Here is a 21543-nt window from a genome sequence, read left to right as displayed (position 1 = left end):
TTTAGATTTAAATTCAACAAGACATCCTCCCATGTACCGTCTACTTTTTCAACTTCATTATTGGTTGAAAAGTAACATGTGAGCATATACCTCTTAGGTCTACCTATCCACAAAATTCCAACCTTCCAATCTATTACAAGGGAGATATTGATGCTTTTTCTCTAGGCCGTGTTTGGTTGTAAGGGGAATTAAAAGAAAGGGAAGGGAAAATTTCATACTTAAAAAATAAATATATGTAATCATTATCCATATGATTTTAACATTAACTTCAAGTCATTCCATACTTGGTCATAAAATTTCACTTTACTTTGCATTCAAAACCCTTTGCTATAATATGTAAAATTAAAAGTATATGTAAAATATATCATTACTAAATATGTTTAAAAATTAAGTAATTTATACAATCATATAAGGTAATGATTATAAACATTTATTTTTAAAGTATGAAAATTTCATTTCTGTTCCCTTTAAATTCCCATTGCAACTAAATGGAGCCCTAATATTCCTGGAATAGGGGGAAAAAATCATTTTCCAATAAAAACTGAAAAATATTTTGGAAAGACTTGAGTGGGCTGGTGGGCGCGTTTTTATGGTTCCTGGGCTTCTTTGGGGCACCGGATCCATTAATAACCTAGTGGTCCACTTATAGTCCAAGCCCCCAAGGCGTGAAGGCGGTTTCGAGAACCACACGCACAGGCGGCACAGCCTCACCGTCAGTTCCCGAATGCGATATATAAACCAGTTTCAGTAGTCACTGTAAGAATCTCTGGTGGGTTTTGCTATGCAGATCGAAACCCTGAAACCCTGGAAGGTAGAGCTTAGAGAGTTTCTTGCCGAGGAACGAAGATTTGATAAGAAGGTTTCAAGAATTCTATAGTGATATCGTTTAAGGTTTGGTAGATTGGGGAACGATGTGGAATAATGGGCAGATGGCTCCTCCCGGAGCTGGGGCTGTACCTCCACCACCGGCGGTGCAGCCATCTTACACCGCCCCACCCTCGCCCGCAGAGGTGGAGGCACAGCTTGAAGAGAAGGCTAGGAAATGGATGCAGCTTAATTCGAAGCGTTATGGTGATAAGAGGAAGTTCGGGTTTGTAGAAACGCAGAAGGAGGACATGCCCCCCGAGCATGTGAGAAAGATCATAAGGTTAGTTAGCTCATTTCTTCAACCCTGGTTCAATTAGCTATTCGTCGTAGTTTGAATGGATTCTTCAATTTCCAAAGGAAGGAACCCAAGTTTCTGTAGTCACTTGCACCGCTTAGTACACCCGATCCCATTATCCACTCTACTGTCTTGCACCCTCTTGCCTTCTCCTTTCTATGAGTATTAATTGTTAAATAACATCCAACAAGCCCAAGTTCCAGAATCCCATTACCAATTTTTTTTTTTTTACATCACTCATTAGAAGCTTAAGTACTTTGATTTTGATATATGTACTTGTAACTGCTCATTTTTATATTGGTAGGCGATCGGAACCTGTGCATACCTTCATTCTAGTTGTTCAGGAGTTTTAGCTTTTCTTCAATTAACTTACAGGCTATAGCATTGTCATGGGTGAGAGTTGGGAAGTGATTGTTTAGTTTCTACCGGTGGTTGCTTTTGATGGAGTTGATTGACCATTTTGGTTTTCTTTACAGGGACCATGGAGACATGTCTTCGAAGAAATTTCGTCACGATAAACGTGTTTATCTTGGAGCCCTGAAATTCATTCCACATGCAGTATACAAGCTTCTTGAGAATATGCCAATGCCTTGGGAACAAGTATTCATCTGGATTTTTTATTGTTCATTTGTTTTATCTATTGATAGGCTGCTTTCGTTTTGCTATTTAAGTTATCTGACATGTATGTGGTAATTGTAGGTCCGCAATGTGAAAATTTTATATCACATTACTGGAGCAATCACATTTATCAATGAAATTCCATGGGTTGTTGAACCTATATATTTAGCTCAGGTATATGGTTGCTCTTGTTCCTTCCCACATTCTGATCCCTCTGATTTTTGTAGAGAATATTTTCAAGGTACAGTTTGGCTATATATTAGATTTTTTTTTCAATTTTCATGAAAAGAAGCTCAATTTGTGTATATTGTGTGCCCAAGCGGTGCCTTTCAGATGTGCTAAACCAGCCAACAATTTGAACTTGGACCCCTCCCCTTCTTTGGGGCATGTGAAAACTTGATCTACTTCCACTGCGGAAATTACAATTATGATTATTTATTTACTCCTAATGAATCTGTGCAGTGGGGTTCAATGTGGATCATGATGCGAAGAGAGAAAAGGGATCGCCGGCACTTTAAGAGAATGAGGTTTCCACCATTTGATGATGAGGAACCTCCATTGGATTATGCAGACAATTTATTAGATGTGGATCCACTGGAGCCTATACAACTAGAGATGGACGAAGAAGAAGATTCTGCCGTTTACACTTGGTTCTATGATCATAAGCCTCTCGTGAAAACCAAACTTATCAATGGTCCCAGCTACAGGAGATGGCATTTGTCTCTACCAATCATGGCTACTCTTCACCGGCTTGCTGGGCAATTACTTTCTGATCTGATTGATCGTAACTATTTTTACTTGTTTGACATGGAGTCATTCTTCACAGCAAAAGCATTAAATATGTGCATACCTGGTAAAGCTCTGACATTTCCTTATCAAAGTCAAATCAATTGTAGTAAACGATTTTAATCCTAATTTTTAATGAGTTTATCTTTCTATTAGGACAGTTGTCTTCTGTCATCACTAGTCATAGAAACTATAGTATTTTTCTTATACTATTCAGAACAAGATGCTTGATATGTAGTCTTATGCTGCATATCAAGTGCAATAAATAGTTTGTTAGTGAAATACTATTATTAATTGCAAAAGTTGTTTGGTTGAATAAATTAAGGCGTCGGCTGCCTACTTGATGCTCCTGAAATACTATTTTTAATTGCATAATCTATTAATCTTTTCTGGGATGTGTTTCGTAAACCAGTTTTTTTTTTTCTTTAGATTTTGTTTTCCTTTCCATTCTGCGTCCTATGGATTCCCTTACTCAACCTTATTTTGTCGAATCACATTCCATTGCCAATTTTATTTCTTCTTGATTAGTAGCTGTATTATTGCACATTCAAAAAGATAAAAAGATGGTACAGAACAATAGACATTACATATGTTGCACCAGTATGCTCAAAATCATTGCTGGTACTCTTCTATATGCTCTTTGGTATGCACAGAAGTCAAGCAGTTCTTCACTTCATTGGTCTCTTGCAGGTGGACCCAAGTTTGAGCCTTTGTATCGTGACATGGAGAAAGGAGATGAGGACTGGAATGAGTTCAATGATATAAACAAACTCATCATCCGTTCACCACTCAGGACAGAATATAGAATTGCATTTCCTCATCTTTATAACAATAGGCCCAGAAAAGTAAAGCTTTGTATATATCACACTCCTATGGTAATGTACATAAAATCAGAGGATCCTGATTTACCTGCATTTTATTACGACCCTTTGATCCACCCAATAACCACTACCAACAAGGAGCGCCGTGAGAAGAAACTTCATGAGGAGGAAGATGATGATGATTTTTATCTGCCAGAGGGGGTTGAGCCTTTGCTTGAAAGTACTCAGCTCTATACTGATACTACAGCTGCTGGCATTTCATTATTGTTTGCTCCTCGTCCTTTTAACATGAGATCTGGTCGAATGCGAAGGGCAGAAGATATACCACTTGTGTCAGAGTGGTATAAAGAGCACTGGTACCTTGCATCACTTGGCTTGATGAATGTATTCCCCCCCCCCCCTTATATATGATATTGCCTAACTTTCCTTTCTGTCTTCTTCCCCGTCCCATTGCAGTCCTCCATCATATCCTGTGAAAGTGCGTGTCAGTTACCAGAAGCTATTGAAATGTTTTGTGCTGAATGAACTGCATCACAGACCTCCCAAGGCTCAGAAAAAGAAGCACTTGTTTCGGTCTCTCCAAGCTACTAAGTTTTTCCAAACCACAGAATTGGATTGGGCTGAAGCTGGTCTCCAAGTTTGCAAGCAAGGGTACAACATGCTGAATCTGTTGATACACAGAAAAAATCTGAATTATCTCCATCTCGATTATAATTTTAATCTGAAACCTGTAAAGACTCTGACCACAAAGGAGCGTAAGAAGTCACGTTTTGGTAATGCTTTTCATCTATGCCGGGAAATCTTGCGATTGACCAAGCTAGTAGTAGATGCCAACATCCAGTTCCGCTTGGGGAATGTTGATGCCTTTCAATTGGCAGATGGTTTGCAGTATACATTTTCACACGTTGGCCAGTTGACTGGTATGTACCGATACAAATATAGGCTTATGAGACAGATCAGAATGTGTAAAGACTTGAAGCACTTGATTTATTATCGCTTCAATACGGGCCCTGTGGGTAAGGGACCTGGATGTGGTTTCTGGGCACCAATGTGGCGGGTGTGGTTGTTCTTCCTACGTGGTATTGTGCCTTTGCTGGAAAGGTGGTTGGGTAATTTACTTGCGCGGCAGTTTGAAGGGCGCCATTCAAAAGGAGTTGCAAAGACTGTCACTAAGCAACGTGTTGAAAGCCATTTTGACTTGGAACTTCGGGCTGCTGTTATGCATGATGTTCTTGATGCAATGCCAGGTGAGGTTATGCAGTAATGTGTTCTGCTCTGCTTTACTTATCATTGTTATTGCATGAATATTTGTTGATCCTTTTTTTAATAACCTTAAACAAATGATTATGTCGCAGAGGGCATTAAGCAGAACAAAGCAAGGACTATCTTGCAGCATCTCAGTGAAGCATGGCGCTGTTGGAAAGCGAACATACCTTGGAAGGTACAGTCTTAAGTTTTAGGTGATTTTATTCTTGCTATGCCTGCCTCTTTTTCGTATTGTCATCTCACACCAAAAAAAAAAAAAAATCCAGGTGCCTGGTCTGCCAGTTCCCATTGAGAACATGATTCTTCGCTATGTTAAGTCAAAAGCTGACTGGTGGACAAATGTCGCTCACTATAACCGTGAACGTATAAGAAGGGGTGCAACAGTTGATAAAACAGTTTGCCGAAAGAATCTTGGAAGATTGACGCGCTTGTGGCTGAAGGCAGAACAGGTATATACTTGTTTTTCATCCTCGCATTCATCCCATAATATTGTAATAATGGTTACCTGCTGTGCAGCAGTAGGTGATGGACCATCATTAATCCAGGCAAGCCCTTTGTTTTCGTCTGATTTGCATCCTTTGTGGTTTTTATTTAATTTTTTTTGTTATCCTGTTAGGAACGACAACACAATTATTTGAAGGATGGTCCATATGTCACACCAGAAGAAGCTGTTGCTATTTACACCACCACTGTGCACTGGTTGGAATCGAGAAAGTTTTCGCCCATCCCTTTCCCCCCATTGTCCTACAAGCATGATACAAAGCTTCTTATCCTTGCACTTGAGAGGCTTAAAGAATCTTATAGCGTAGCTGTGAGATTAAATCAGCTGCAAAGGGAAGAGCTGGGGCTCATCGAACAAGCATATGACAATCCACATGAGGCATTATCACGAATAAAGCGTCACCTTCTTACACAGCGAGCATTCAAGGAGGTAAATTCTTTGTTGCTAAGAATCAATTCAAGACTTTCAACTACTTCTCGTTGAATTTTATGAATTTAAACTGCATACATTTGTCTTGCAGGTTGGTATTGAGTTTATGGATCTTTATAGCTATTTGATACCTGTCTATGAGATTGAGCCTCTTGAGAAGATCACAGATGCATACCTTGACCAATATCTATGGTATGAAGGAGACAAGCGCCATCTCTTCCCCAATTGGATTAAGCCTGCAGATTCAGAGCCACCTCCACTTTTAGTCTATAAATGGTGTCAAGGTATAAATAATTTGCAAGGTATATGGGACACGAGTGAGGGACAATGTGTTGTGATGCTTCAGACGAAGTTTGAGAAGTTCTTTGAGAAGATTGACCTCACAATGCTAAACAGGTTTGCAATTTTATTTGCAGTTTTGCAGGTGCAGTCCATTGAAGCTTGATTTTCATCAGGTGCTGACAGTTTTATCTTGGATGATTTTGCAGGCTTCTCCGATTGGTTCTTGACCACAACATTGCAGATTATGTGACTGCTAAAAACAATGTTGTTTTGTCTTACAAGGATATGAGTCACACAAATTCATATGGTTTAATTCGGGGTCTGCAGTTTGCGTCATTTGTTGTTCAGTATTATGGACTGGTCCTTGATCTATTGATTCTTGGTTTGACTCGAGCCAGTGAAATTGCGGGACCCCCGCAGATGCCAAATGAGTTCATTACATATTGGGACACCAAAGTGGAAACAAGGCACCCAATTCGGTTGTACTCACGGTACATAGACAAGGTGCATATATTGTTCCGCTTCACCCATGAGGAGGCACGGGACCTTATCCAGAGATATCTTACAGAACATCCAGACCCGAACAATGAGAATATGGTTGGATATAACAATAAAAAATGTTGGCCTAGAGATGCAAGAATGAGGCTTATGAAACATGATGGTACTCTATCTCTCTCTCCCTCTCCCACCCTAACCTTTTTTTGTATGAATGATTTTCATGAGAGTTGTGTAATATAATTTTTTCCTGTATTTTTTCAGTGAATCTAGGGAGAAGTGTTTTTTGGGACATGAAGAACCGACTTCCTCGGAGTATCACGACATTAGAGTGGGAAAACAGTTTTGTTTCTGTTTATAGCAAGGACAATCCAAACTTGCTTTTCAGCATGTATGTATTTTCTGTGAACCCATTTCCTATTTGAACTGTAACTATTACATCATTTGTTGAGATGTCAAGTGAATGAACCATTTAGTGTATGTTTCTTTTGAGCTAGCCATCTAGGTTATTTTTAGGTGTGGTTTGAAACGTAGGGTGTTTAGTACTTTGGTTGATTATATGTTGTATAAATCATGTGGTTTTATTTATGCTTTTATATTAGTTTTATCCTTCTTAAGAGAGCAGACCCTTGTTATTTTAAATTCATCTATTTTATTTTATTTTTAGTTCTTCACATTGCCAATGAAAAGTCTGGATTAGAAATCTACATTACTTTTCTCAGCTAGATTATGACTTTTAATCCTCTTTTTGGTCTTGATGTATTTCAAACCAGAAAACTTCTATGTCTTGTTGAATGAGCTTCCTTTGTGATGTTCACATTTAGCCCTCTTGCTGAAGAGTTGACAGCATATGTTATTTTGTCAGTTCACATCAATGTGACCCACTTATGAGTTCCTATTTGAAACTTAGATTGCTTTGCTGTGGCTGTTAGATGAGTAAGTTATCTTCTCTTGTGTAGGTGTGGATTTGAAGTTCGGATTTTACCGAAGATAAGAATGAGTCAAGAGGCTTTCAGCAACACAAGAGATGGGGTTTGGAATTTGCAGAATGAACAGACCAAAGAGAGAACTGCAGTAGCATTCCTAAGGGTTGATGATGAGCACATGAAGGTGTTTGAAAATCGTGTGAGGCAGATTCTTATGTCATCTGGGTCAACAACATTTACGAAAATTGTCAACAAGTGGAATACTGCCCTTATTGGTAAATTGTTAAATTCATAAATTTTAGTTGTCCACTTGAAACCTTCAAATAATGAAGAAAAATAATATATGTGTGACTGTCTTTTCTTTTTTAGTAGTTAGCTTACCGTAGTCAGCTAAGAGCCTTAGACCACATTTATTGATGCTATTTTTTTTTCTTTACAGGCCTCATGACATATTTCCGTGAAGCAACTGTACATACCCAGGAGCTTCTTGATTTGCTGGTCAAATGTGAAAATAAAATTCAAACCCGTATCAAGATTGGATTGAACTCGAAAATGCCTAGCAGGTACTTTTTCATTTATACCGAAACTGGTATAGTGTCTCTTGGTCACGTGTTATGTTTCTAATCATATTCTGTGCATCAGATTTCCTCCCGTCATATTCTACACCCCTAAGGAAATTGGAGGACTTGGCATGCTATCGATGGGTCACATATTGATTCCACAGAGTGATCTTCGGTACAGCCAGCAAACAGATGTGGGTGTCACTCATTTTCGGAGTGGTATGAGTCATGAAGAGGACCAGCTCATTCCTAATCTTTATCGCTACATACAGGTACTATTATAATGTGTGCCTCCCCTCCCCTCTTCTGTGCGTGTGTGTGTCTGTGGGTTGTGCATTTTACTGATACTCATGTTGGTTTCTCAACAGCCATGGGAGAGTGAGTTTATAGACTCACAACGTGTTTGGGCTGAGTATGCACTGAAGCGACAGGAAGCGCAGTCTCAAAACAGGCGCTTAACCCTTGAGGATCTGGAGGTGAGTGTCGTGCTATGGATTGAAAATAAGTAGTTGTTTGTATCGGTTGTGATGACAATGGGTTGGCACGTTTGGGTTCTGTATGGTGCATTCCCTCATGGCTAGACCAACCTGTTTGGCAGCCTGGCCATCTGAGTTGCTATAATGAAATAGATTTGTTGAGCACATACCTGGAGTTTTTGACAGAGCAAATCCCCTAAACTGGTAGGTCATTATGAAACCCTAACCTTGAGCACCTCCTTCCATGGGATTTTGTGTCATCCTGTTGCCAACGCTATCTTTTTAATTCTGGACAGAGCATCTTTTCTTCTTGCTCGTGCCAATGCTTTAGTGCTCTGAAAATGGTACTTTAAGTTATTCTGCCAGAGAACTGAGATACTAGGGGCCAATGGCGGGCTCCTTCAAGGTTGGGCAAAGCACAAGCCCCATCCCTGATACATGATTAGGAAAGCAAAAGTCCCTGGATACAGTTGCTCAGCCTTTTTTTTGTCTGCTGAGCTAAGAATCCCTGTTAGTAGATGAATGACGATGTACTCCAATTGCTTCCTTGTTTCTCATGTTCTTTCGTACAGAATCTTATGCAGAATTTCAAAATTCTTCCCGACACACCTGCCCCTCTTTCTTTTTGGGGTGTGTTTGGGTGGGGGGTGGGGATTGAGGAACCTCTACTCCAAACCAAATGAAGCATTACAGTTTTAGAACAGACTTAACCAATCCTTTCAGTTACACTTTTTTGTTACCACATTGTAGCCCACTTGATGCCATCTGGGCATGTTTTATGGATTGCGATAACTGTCATGAGTGTATCTTGGAAACGAAATTAGAAATATTATCAATGTTGCAACAATATTATTGTCATAGGTCCTTGATCAATTCTAAGGCTCGCCTTAATATTTTTACAGGATTCTTGGGATAGGGGGATACCTCGAATCAATACTTTGTTTCAAAAAGATCGGCACACTTTGGCATATGACAAAGGATGGAGAGTACGAACAGATTTTAAGCAGTATCAAGTTCTGAAACAGAATCCATTTTGGTGGACACACCAGAGGCATGATGGAAAACTATGGAACTTGAACAACTACAGAACCGATGTCATCCAAGCTCTTGGAGGAGTTGAGGGAATTCTTGAGCATACCTTGTTTAAAGGAACATAGTAAGTTATCTTCCATAGGTTGGTCTCTCTGTTTTGTTTATCTTTTCGGCAAGGAAGAAAATTTTACCTAAAAACAAGAATTGTTGTATGGCAAAATGCCTGCCGTATTTTGTTATCTAATATATACAAACCAAGAATACCTCATTTCAACTAGTTAGTGTTTTGTCTTTTAAATGTAGGTCTAAATTATTGACTGTGATCCACATTTTAAATTATTCTGTATAATTGACTTTAACTAGTTAGTGTTTTGTCTTCTAAATGTAGGTCTAAACTATTGACTGTGAACCACCTTTCAGATTATTCTGTATAATTGACTCATGGTTATCCTTATTTCAGCTTTCCAACTTGGGAAGGTCTTTTCTGGGAGAAGGCATCTGGTTTTGAGGAGTCCATGAAGTATAAGAAGCTGACAAATGCACAAAGATCTGGGCTTAACCAAATCCCCAACCGTAGGTTTACACTTTGGTGGTCACCTACTATTAATCGTGCCAACGTTTATGTGGGCTTCCAAGTTCAATTAGATCTGACGGGAATATTTATGCACGGGAAGATTCCAACATTAAAGATATCGTTGATCCAAATTTTCCGTGCTCATTTATGGCAGAAAGTACATGAGAGTGTGGTCATGGATCTATGTCAGGTCTTGGATCAAGAGTTGGATGCTCTAGAAATTGAAACTGTGCAGAAGGAGACGATCCATCCTAGGAAGAGTTACAAAATGAACAGCTCTTGTGCTGACATTCTTCTCTTTGCTGCCCATAGGTGGCCTATGTCAAAGCCTAGTCTGGTAGCGGAGTCAAAGGATGTGTTTGATCAGAAAGCAAGCAATAAGTACTGGATAGATGTACAACTTCGTTGGGGTGACTATGATTCTCATGATATTGAGCGTTATACCCGAGCAAAGTTTATGGATTATACTACTGATAATATGTCCATCTATCCATCTCCAACTGGTAGGGCTTTTTGGTTTCTCTTCATGCTGTTGATGCCTTCCTTTCATATTTCTGGCTTAAATGACCACCTATATCCTTGTATTTATTTGCAGGGGTAATGATTGGGCTTGATCTGGCTTACAACTTGCAATCTGCTTTTGGGAATTGGTTCCCAGGGTCAAAACCGTTGCTTGCTCAGGCAATGAACAAAATAATGAAGGTACATTAATTTCTAACATTGAATGTTCATTCAATATATACTAACTATTAAAAGAATATTGGTATTAACATGGTTGAGTATGATGGACTTGGATCTCTCTCTCTCTCCCTGCATGACATTTGTCGATGTCTGCGATAGATTTGTATACCTCTTGCATTAGAAACTTCTATTGTTATTGTTTAGTGTAGCTGATGTCCCATCTTCCTGTGCAGTCAAATCCGGCTTTATATGTTCTGAGGGAACGTATAAGGAAAGGTTTGCAGTTGTATTCTTCTGAGCCTACAGAACCATATCTATCATCTCAAAATTATGGAGAGATCTTCAGCAATCAAATAATATGGTTTGTTGATGACACAAATGTGTACCGTGTTACAATCCACAAGACCTTTGAAGGGAATTTGACAACAAAACCTATCAATGGTGCCATCTTTATTTTCAATCCAAGGACGGGCCAGCTCTTTTTAAAGGTTTGTTCTCCTTATTATGGTATTTTACGTTTTAGCCTATGTTTTGCTTCTTGTTGCTTAGAGGCAATGTTGATTTATGCAGGTTATCCACACAAGTGTGTGGGCAGGACAAAAGCGTCTTGGTCAGCTGGCGAAGTGGAAAACAGCAGAAGAAGTAGCTGCTCTGGTTCGGTCTTTGCCTGTTGAGGAGCAGCCAAAGCAAATTATTGTGACCCGCAAAGGAATGCTGGATCCTTTGGAGGTCCACTTGCTTGATTTTCCAAACATTGTAATCAAAGGAAGTGAATTGCAGCTGCCGTTCCAGGCATGCTTAAAGATAGAAAAATTCGGTGATTTGATTTTGAAGGCTACAGAGCCTCAAATGGTCTTATTCAACATTTATGATGATTGGTTGAAGAGTATATCATCTTACACTGCATTCTCCCGTCTCATTCTGATTTTGCGCGCGCTTCATGTAAACAATGAGAAGGCAAAAATGTTGCTGAAGCCTGACAAGACAATCGTCACTGAACCACATCACATCTGGCCTTCCCTCTCAGATGATCAGTGGATGAAGGTAGTGTATAAATTTGCATTTGGGTGTATGTTTTGTGTTTGTGTATGCATATATGCTTATCTATGTGGCCCAAATTGTTGCTAACATTGTTTTCCCTTAGGTTGAGGTTGCTTTGAGAGATCTTATACTCTCGGACTATGCCAAGAAGAATAATGTGAATACATCAGCATTGACTCAGTCTGAGATCCGCGATATCATACTTGGGGCTGAAATAACTCCCCCTTCACAACAGAGACAGCAGATAGCAGAAATTGAAAAGCAGGTAATGTGTTTGGTTCTTTTGGAGGATATGGAAACTTTGAGCCATGTCCTGCAGATTAGGGGTGTCAATTGGTTGGACCTTAATTGGTCCTGCACTTCTGAGGCCCAGGACTGAAACTGACAGATAACATAATCAGTCCTCAAAACCAAAACTGTAACCAGTTAATAATCATCCGGACAGTTATCATTCCTTAATTGGTTTTCCCTAATTGGTCTTAACTTGTCAGTCAGTTACTGGTTTTCACTAATTGGTCAAATCAGCAGTCATCTCACTGAATATTACTTTTCCTTGTTTCCTTTGCCCTTTGCTAATTTTGTCTACTGAAAATTGTGCAGGCAAAAGAAGCAAGCCAGTTGACAGCAGTCACAACAAGGACGACTAATGTTCATGGTGATGAACTCATTGTGACCACCACAAGTCCCTATGAACAGGCAGCATTTGGGTCCAAAACTGATTGGCGAGTGAGAGCTATCTCAGCTACAAATTTGTATCTCCGAGTCAATCACATATATGTGAACTCAGAGGACATCAAGGTACCTTCTAATCTTTGTGTGTTGTGTTGTGTGTGTTACATCAGTTATCTGGGCAATTATTGAACTTGGGATTGTGACTTGATAACAGGAGACTGGCTACACGTACATCATGCCCAAAAACATCTTGAAGAAGTTCATCTGCATAGCAGATCTGCGTACTCAAATTGCTGGTTATCTTTATGGAATAAGTCCCCCAGACAATCCTCAAGTTAAGGAGATACGCTGTATTGCCATGCCACCACAGTGGGGGACTCACCAGCAAGTTCATCTCCCATCTGCCCTCCCCGAACATGACTTTGTAAATGATCTGGAGCCATTGGGATGGATGCATACTCAGCCAAATGAGCTGCCTCAGCTGTCACCACAGGTACTTGTTACAGCCTTCGTATGCCATATCCAGTTTAAGATGTTGTTGGGTAAATTGTAGTAGTTATTGCCAGGTGATTTCACCAACCCTGGTATCTGCATCATGGCCTTATCGTCTATATTTTCTCACACTTCAGGAATTTCTTTTTGTAGGATCTCACTACGCATGCCCGAATTCTGGAGAACAATAAGCAATGGGACGGGGAGAAGTGCATTATTCTAACGTGCAGTTTTACCCCAGGGTCTTGCTCATTGACTGCGTATAAGCTTACACCCACAGGTTATGAGTGGGGCCGAGTAAACAAGGACACTGGAAGCAATCCTCATGGTTACCTGCCTACTCATTATGAGAAGGTTCAGATGCTTCTCAGCGACCGCTTCTTAGGTTTCTACATGGTATGCACAAACCAGATCCATCTTAGAAATATCTGAGACCTAGCATATTTTGCTTGTCTTGGTTTTGGTGACCTTGTTATTACTTTTTATTAGTTGGACCTTCTCACTGCTGTTTGAGTAATTAATTCCATCATTCTGGTGGTTGGCAGATTCCTGACAATGGTCCATGGAATTACAACTTCATGGGGGTGAAGCACACGCTGAGCATGAAGTATGGGGTCAAGCTTGGAGCGCCTAGAGAGTATTATCACGAGGATCACAGGCCCACACATTTTCTGGAGTTCAGCAACTTGGAGGAGGGAGAGACTGCTGAGGGAGACAGGGAAGATACATTCACGTAGATACAAGATATTGCTGTTGCCGGTTTCGGTTTAATTGCAGAGTGTATAACAACAACTGGATCAGAGCACAAAAATGTTACTAACCCACGGGCTAGTTGAAGCATTATATTTTTGTTGTAATAGCGTAGGATACCTAATTTGCTCTGCAATGAGCAAAAGATCAAACTTTCAATTGTACATATATTTGTTCTATAGCCGACGGTTACATTGACGATAATTCTACTGTATTTTAGCTTATTTGTACCGACAGCTGAATATTAATTATATATTTTTGAGCAACCATCGGCTTAGCAGTTTTTTTTTTCTTTTCCCCCTAATCTTAAAATGGATTGTCCACTTAAAATCAGAAAATGTGAATAATGGTGGGCAGAGTTTTGTGGAGTCAAGAAGAGTAACTTGAATAATTTGGGCGTAGGGGAGATAAAGATGTTGAGAGGAATGTGCGGTAAGAACAGGAGAGATTAAGCAACGATTGAATTGAAAAAGATTTGGGGGTAGCATCAATCTAGGAAAAGTTTTGGGAGAACCAATTGAGGTGGTATAGTTATGTTCAACGGAGGCCACGGGTGCCCTAGTAAGGAAGAGCAACCCGATTCGATTAGATGGAGCTAGAAGTAAGGGTAGGCTAAAATAAATATTGAAGTACGAAAAGTTAGAAGGATTCAATATAGTGTGAATGTGAATAGAATTATATAAAAGGCAAGGACCCGTGTAACTGACCACTTGTAAGGGATGTTCCTAGGATGTTGCTTTGATTCCTCCTTTTTACCCCATTTTACCTCCTTTTACTCCATTTTCATATTTCTTTTATTCTTACGTCTATTACTATTTTAGACTAATAGATCTGTATAGTCGACATCATTTAGTTGGGATATTTTTGACTTCTTGTTGTAGAATATCCACCTGTCAACCCACGGTGGCCTGAAAATCTGCCACTTGGCATATTAAATGGGATCCAGTTTCTGTGCAGAGGTAAGACTCCTAAGGCTCACGGTTGGAGTAGGCTTGCGTAGACGTACAGTCACCACATTATCTACAATTTGCCACCTTACCAGCATAGAAACATTCATATGGTCTTGATTTTTGATTGTCTTAGATGAGATCCACCCTCCAGCGGATGCCAAATCTTCATTATGGAATATATAACAAGCTTTAGGTTCCAGAGGCTCACACCCTTTTGGTGACCAATCCACTTATACTTACTGAAGCTGTAGTGACAAAGAAACCAACAAAAAACGTATATTAATCTGTCCTGTATTTTCCATCTTTGTTATTTCCATTATCTTTTTAACCTTTTTAAGCAAGGAACAAATTTCATATGAAACAAGCATAACAATATAACACCATATTTGGCCAGTCAACCACTGAACATTTGCTGCCTCTCAGAAAAGAACAATCAACAACCGCTTCAGCCTCCTAAGAGTTCTAAAAATTTCATCACAATGCCTGATATCATATCCAAACAAAAAAGTTCCAAACAGATATTTAAATAGACATTACAAAAGCTAGTGTACTGACCAACCTTTCGCCGTTTTAAGAAATTGAATGTAGATGGTAGCTTCAAACCACCAACGATGCACTACAACGTTTTGGCTTTCCTTGAACCTGATAAACAAATTACAAACCAAAAAACCACACACCCTGACACTTCAACCCAAAACAATGCTTTCAGATGGGCAGGCAGCTATACACCTGGCTATGCTTTTAAATGGGTAGCCAGCGACACCTTCCTATGGTAAAAGACCTCCAATACTTGCAGGTCATGCTTCAGATCAAGCATATTGTTTATACAAATTATCTGATAAAGTCAGGGGGGCTTTAAGCTTCAGCTGCCATTAGACCCCTCAATCTCTGTTCGCGGGACTTCTTTCAACTCCTTTGGTTCTTTACCCTCTGAGATAAACAATGAATCATCCTCTTGATGACCCTCTGAATCATCCTCTTGATGAACTGCAGCTGATGTCCTGAATAATTCATCATTCTCTAGATCAGCTAGTTTTTCTTTTGACTCTCTCTTCAGCAGGTCCACCACCTCTTGCATGGTGGGTCTCTTCTCAGGCTGACTATGAGCACATTTAAGCGATACAAGAAGTAACAGCTTCAACTCTTCTTCATTGTACTTACCATTCAACTTTGGATCAACCACTTCATTGAACTTCTTCTGGCATACCAATGGCAACACCCAATCGGTGATTGTGCGCTTCATCGTTACACTGAGTTTATGTATGGGTTTCTTGCCACTAGCAAGCTCCAGCAGAAGTACGCCAAAGCTGTACACATCACAGCTCTCTGACACTTTCCCAAACATGGCATATTCGGGGGCAACGTAGCCAAGGGTGCCCTTGACCCCTGTTGTGACATGTGATGCACCATCTGGGATTAGTTTTGCAAAGCCAAAATCAGCTACCTGAGCCTGGAAATCTGAATCTAGCAACACATTGCTTGCTTTGATATCCCTATGGATTATATGTGGTGTTGCATGGTGGTGAAGATAGCTGCATCGATTAAACCATAGGTTAATGGGACACTAAAAACGTTTAAATAGGGAAGATAAGAGACGAGGGAAAAATAGAAGAAATGCACATGGATTCTGGACATACGCAATTCCCTCCGCGGACCCTATTGCAATTTTCATCCGCCGCTCCCAATCAAGAAGGCATTCTGTTGAGTGATGGCCATGAAGATGGGACATTAAGCTCAAGTTAGGCATGTAGTCATACACTATAAGGCGCTCTTGCCCTTCAGCACAGTATCCACGTAGACTCAGCAGATTTTTGTGCCTGACTTTCCCCAATATCTCAACCTCAACAGAAAATTCAATCTCGGCTTTATCACTCCACACTTTCAACCTCTTAACAGCTATCTGCATGATAAAAAATGATAATTCTTTCCAGCAGATGCCACCTAATTTATTATAGACAACCATAGATACTAAATGATATATAATTGTTTGCATATACGAAACATCCAATTGGTTAATTAACAATTACCATAAATGAACAGCCAAAAGTGAAATAACAACGCACATATTTATCTTCATTTCATATCAAATTACTTTCAGACAATCACCCAATGTTAATTCCCCCCCCCCACGCACGCGCCCCCAAAACAAAAAAAATCCACATCACTTACCAATGAAAATTTTACTTCACTTCACTTACTGATCAAAAGGGCTAAGTGAATATAACAAGAGAAAAGGAAGAAAGAGGAGCATTAAAAGAGTCAATTTTGATGTTCTCTTAGTTTGTAACCTGACAGCCATGCATGTAACCAAAGGTATCAGAAGGAGACAGAAGTTTAGCAAAGATAAAGAAAGCAAAGGCTACATGACCTGGTGGGATGCTTCCAGGGACTCTAAAATCCATAGGAAGGATTGCTCTCTCTTCTTTTTATGGTTGGGAGGGGTGTTTTGGGGTGGGGGGGAGGGGGGAGGGGGGAGGGCCAAATTAAAGGAGGAAAGGCACTTTGGAGCTTATATATAGTAATAAAAGAAAAAGTTCACTATCACGAGATCAAACTTACTAGAAATAGCATGAACTGAAAGCTTGAGTTTATTCTAACACAATATTGAAGCTATCTTCTTAGCTGACAACTGATAGCTAGATTTGAGGGGAAAAGTTACATGCTATTCTTGATTTCTTTGTGATAGACTGCTGTTTTATCTCCCAAGCATCCGTAAACCATGCTGGTTGGTAATAATGGTATTAAAATTCCTTGAATAAAAGTTAATACAAGCTTCTGTGAATGCTTAAGGAACTGATCTTATTCAACAACAACAACTCAGCCTTATCCCAACTAAGTGGGGTCGGTTACATGGATCCACAAAGCCGAAAAGAAAAGTAAAAGGAGAGGGACACAACAACTCAGAAAAATCCCACCTAAATGGGGTTGACTACTGGGATCCTAGCTCTCCAATCAATTCTATTCGATGTCATATCTGGGACAAGACCTAAACTATGCATGTCTTTCCTCATCACTTCTCCTATAGTCATTCTAGGCCTGCCTCTAGCACTTTTGGAACCTTCAATCTAAATCGTATCACTCCTCCTTACTAGTGCATCCAAAGACCTCCGTTGGATATGGCCATGCCACCTCAAACGAATTTCTCGGAGCTTATCATGAATCAGGGCGATTCCCAAATCAGCTATTATGGTCATTCTTTATTTTATCCTTCCTAGTTTTGCCGCACATCCATTTCAACATCCTCATCTCTGCTACGCATAACTTATCAATATAGCACTTCTTAACTGTCCAATGTTCCACCCCATACATCATAGCCGGATGTACTATAGTCCTATAGAATTTTCCTTTAAGCTTTAAAGGAATACATCAGTCACACAATACTTCAGACCCACTTCTTCACTTCACCCATGCCATTTTAATTCTCTGTGAGATATCTTCCTCTTATGTCACTTTTACTAATGGTTGACCCCATATATTTAAAATGATCACTTTGTGGTAACTCTCTCTCCTCAATTTTTACCATTTTGTTATTCATCGTAGTGACTAAAGTTACACATCATATACTCCATCTTCGTTCTACTTATATTAAAAGCTCTTGATTCCAATGTTGATCTCCATTACTCCAACTTTTCATTAATCCCTGATTTAGTCTCATCCACCAATACCATAACATCAGCAAAGAGAATACACCAAGGAACTGACCTTATTAACATTAAAAAAGGAACATTGCTATGGGTCATTTCTTTTTATTTGGCTGAAATTCTAGTAGTCCTCTCTTAAATAATCTTCAACCAAAAGCAATTACTCTGCATTTATGAATAACAAAAATTATTTTAAAGAAAAGATAAAGGATTGGTCACTGATGTATTTGAATATCCTCACAGAAAACCTGAGGTCAGTTGATTGTTCAAACCCCAAGATGAAGAAGCATGCCATGAGGCTTGCTCTAGTGAGAGGAAAATCTCTCTATAAGGGGTAGAATAATCACCTTGATAACATCAATTATCTAATTTGTTTCTTTGTGCTTGTAGTGACCCTATAGGAAATTCGGAAAGCACTCAACTAAATGCTTTTTCAAGACCATTATCACAATAAACAAAAAGTGGTAGGTACACCATTAGGCAGCTACTAAGGACATATATTGAGGGACGTCCATAGTCGATATGGTGAGTGTGACAATATACAGAACCTGTAACTCAACATCTATAAGAGGAAGAAGAAGAAGAAGAAGAAGAAGAAGGGAGAGCTAGAACCACGATTGGAATTGAATGTAGTCTATCGTGGTCTAGTCCCTTATATTATATCAACTATCAACTAATCAACTCTTAGTAGGAAACTTCCAACAAGTCTAAGTCTAAATATAATAGAGGTGAATAACTAAAGGAAATAACAAACTCATTACAACTCAATTATCCCATGGTGAACTTTAACACTCCCCTCAAGTTGGATTATATATGTCTCCCATACCCAACTTGGAACAACCACTAAGAAGCACGGGCTTGAACAATGCCTTATTGAACATATCACCAAGTTGATTGTCTAAGTTGACAAATGGAGTAGAAATCAGCTTTTGCATAACTAGATTCCTCACAAAATGACAGTTGACCTCAATATGATGTGTCCTCTCATGGAAAACCGGATTACAGGAAATATAAATTGGATCTTGATTATCACAATAAATCTTCATAGTTCATAGGTTTAGCAACTGACAAGCATTCTCATGAAGAAGAAAACATGATGAGGGTGGCACTTACCCTGTGAAACACATAGGAAAATAAAGCTTCAGTGAATCCCCAACCTATTTTAAGTTGAATTATATCTCTTCTATGCTCTCCAGAAATAGAAGGTTACCTATCACAATTTCACTGGTATTGGAGTAGCTCATGCATGTGCTTTAGAGAGACATTTGAGTACTTATGCGGTCGACTTTCACTCCTATTACTGATGCTAGAATACCACTTCTAGATAAAAAGTTCACAGAGGAAGAGGTCAAGATTGAAGGGCAGAAAAATGATCATGGCCATAATGGTAGCTGCAAGATATCTATGTAGCATACATTATATAAATAGAGAAGGTTTTCGCTGAGGTTTGGTCCAATTTTAATTTCCCCTAAGAGAAGGGGGGAACTTGCTGCAGGACAAGTGACCACACTGGAGAAACTAGTACAATATAACCAAGGTGATGATCAGTTTGTGAAACAGTTAACCTAGCCACACTGGTGAAAATGATATGGTACACTTACTTTTGGCACTATGATCAAAGTAATGGAGTAAATGAGTAACGACTCCACGATGAAATTATAAGGTTTATCTTGAGAGTATGGGATCCAAATTCCAGACTAGCTGCTACTCAGCTTGGTGAGCTATATTTGCAATGGCCCATTTGCCATTGCTTCTTATTCTAATTCCAAGGATCATCAACTGCTGCCCCAATAAAAAGAAGGATATGACTATTAGTAGATGGCTCCAACTGTTCCCACCTTGAAACAAAGAAATTCCATACTGTTTATTATGCCCATCATTGGAAAAGGGAATATCCAAGTTTCACTTTCTTCCATGTTCTCAATCTCAGTGAAGATAACTTGTCTAAAACCTAGATATTACATGGTAATTACATTTTTGCAGCTGAGGAAGTGAAGTTTGGTGTGAAAGGAGAAGGTGGAACAAAGGGGCAGATGGTTTTATTGGTAATACTGTTTGCAGGGTTTTTCTTGGAATTTTTGGGTATTTGAGAGCTCTTCTTGGGTTATTTAGCTCTAGTCTTGGGGATTCTGCTGCCTGTTTTTGCTCCATGGTTGACTAAAAATGGGTTTAATACTGACAAGGAAAAAAAGGGAGGAGGGACAGAATCTTTTGCTTCTGATGATTTTTCAAACAAGTGTGCTATAGATATCTGTGTTTGTAAACACAAGCACCATTGCACTCCTTATTTAGTGAATGAATGTCCTACATTAATTTTTTTGTCCTACCCAGAAGGAATCAGGCTGCTTTATCAGTTACTACGGACAAGGGACCATAGCCCTCAAATGCTGATCAAACTTAAGAAGCAAAACCTTCAAGGTTTTTCATCATCACCATCATTCATGTTGATTGCCATGTCTCTATCATTATTTACAGAGACTAGTCTTCACACAAGTGATCACTGAGAATCTCTTTTGCCAAACTTTGCCATGGTTACCAGATCACACTCTAACCTTCAAAATTGAATGTCAAACAATTCTTAACATATGGGAACAACAATCACTCCAAAACAGCTCATTTAAAGCAGCATTGATGAGTTCACTGAAACAAGCATAGCAATCTAAAGCTTTTTTGTGAGTTAATAAAATAAGATTTTAGTTCATGCCGCCAAGGAGCTAGAATAAATTGAACACAACAAATAGTTTCTTTATATACTTCTTGACATAATAGACTTAATGATCAGTGCCCAGTTTAAGAACTAATTTAGCTTCAATCAATCAAAAGCCCAAAATTTAAGAGCCAAATTTAGCTTTGGTCAATCAAACACCCAATATTTAAGAGCCAACTTAGATTTAAAAACCATATAAATAAGAGAAAGTAGCAGAAGAATCAAAAGAACTTCACAAATGCAACTAAAGAAGTTTTGAGTCATTACTTGAGATCCATCCCATAGCTGTCCCCAGTAAACGCTGCCAAATCCCCCTTCTCCAAGCTTGTTATCATAATTAAAATTATTTGTAGCTGCGTGCAATTCCTTCAAAGAGAATACCCTCCAAGTTGTCTGGTTCTTTCCTTTCTCTTTCCTGCATAATCAGGTATACCATGCATCAGACAAAAAAAGGTTTTCTTTTTTTCCTGGAGTGGAAGACAGAAAATCGAAAAGCCGTCACAGCTAATCTAGTGCCCTTTACCGTTTAAACCTATGCAGGCTATCCCTGTTAATCTAAATTTTTACACTCAATTGTCATCAATCGGCCCAGTCCACATTACATCCAAAGGAACAAGTTATAAATACATTCTTAACATATCCAGGAAGCCCCAACTCAAAAATCATCCATAAAGAAACCC

General features: G+C 39.3%; 2 protein-coding genes across 2 annotated transcripts; one reads left to right on the top strand and one right to left on the bottom strand.

Moving 5' to 3' along the window:
* Window positions 1–689: 689 nt before the first annotated feature.
* On the top strand, window positions 690–13831 carry LOC122071318 (pre-mRNA-processing-splicing factor 8A-like). Its single transcript, XM_042635649.1, has 26 exons — window positions 690–1147; window positions 1639–1762; window positions 1862–1954; window positions 2243–2633; window positions 3257–3743; window positions 3844–4634; window positions 4743–4828; window positions 4920–5102; window positions 5270–5584; window positions 5676–5980; window positions 6073–6527; window positions 6626–6752; window positions 7321–7562; window positions 7727–7850; window positions 7930–8119; window positions 8216–8323; window positions 9226–9479; window positions 9816–10432; window positions 10525–10631; window positions 10844–11098; window positions 11181–11654; window positions 11755–11916; window positions 12252–12449; window positions 12538–12816; window positions 12969–13211; window positions 13361–13831. Exons 1-26 carry the CDS (start codon window positions 912–914, stop codon window positions 13550–13552), a joined length of 7038 nt encoding a protein of 2345 aa, XP_042491583.1. The 5' UTR covers window positions 690–911; the 3' UTR covers window positions 13553–13831.
* Window positions 13832–14963: 1132 nt separating this feature from the next.
* On the bottom strand, window positions 14964–21286 carry LOC122071338 (PTI1-like tyrosine-protein kinase At3g15890; the record flags this gene model as incomplete). The annotated part of the gene is made up of 3 exons (XM_042635679.1): window positions 14964–16047; window positions 16153–16415; window positions 21131–21286. Coding segments are annotated over 3 exons (1089 nt in total), but the record flags the coding sequence as incomplete, so codon positions are not given.
* Window positions 21287–21543: the final 257 nt, after the last annotated feature.

This window comes from Macadamia integrifolia, unplaced genomic scaffold, assembly GCF_013358625.1.
Source record: "Macadamia integrifolia cultivar HAES 741 unplaced genomic scaffold, SCU_Mint_v3 scaffold_210A, whole genome shotgun sequence".
Taxonomy (NCBI): Eukaryota; Viridiplantae; Streptophyta; class Magnoliopsida; order Proteales; family Proteaceae; genus Macadamia; species Macadamia integrifolia.
The sequence above is the reverse complement of the archived record's forward strand: the minus strand, read 5'-3'. Positions and strand labels throughout refer to the sequence as shown.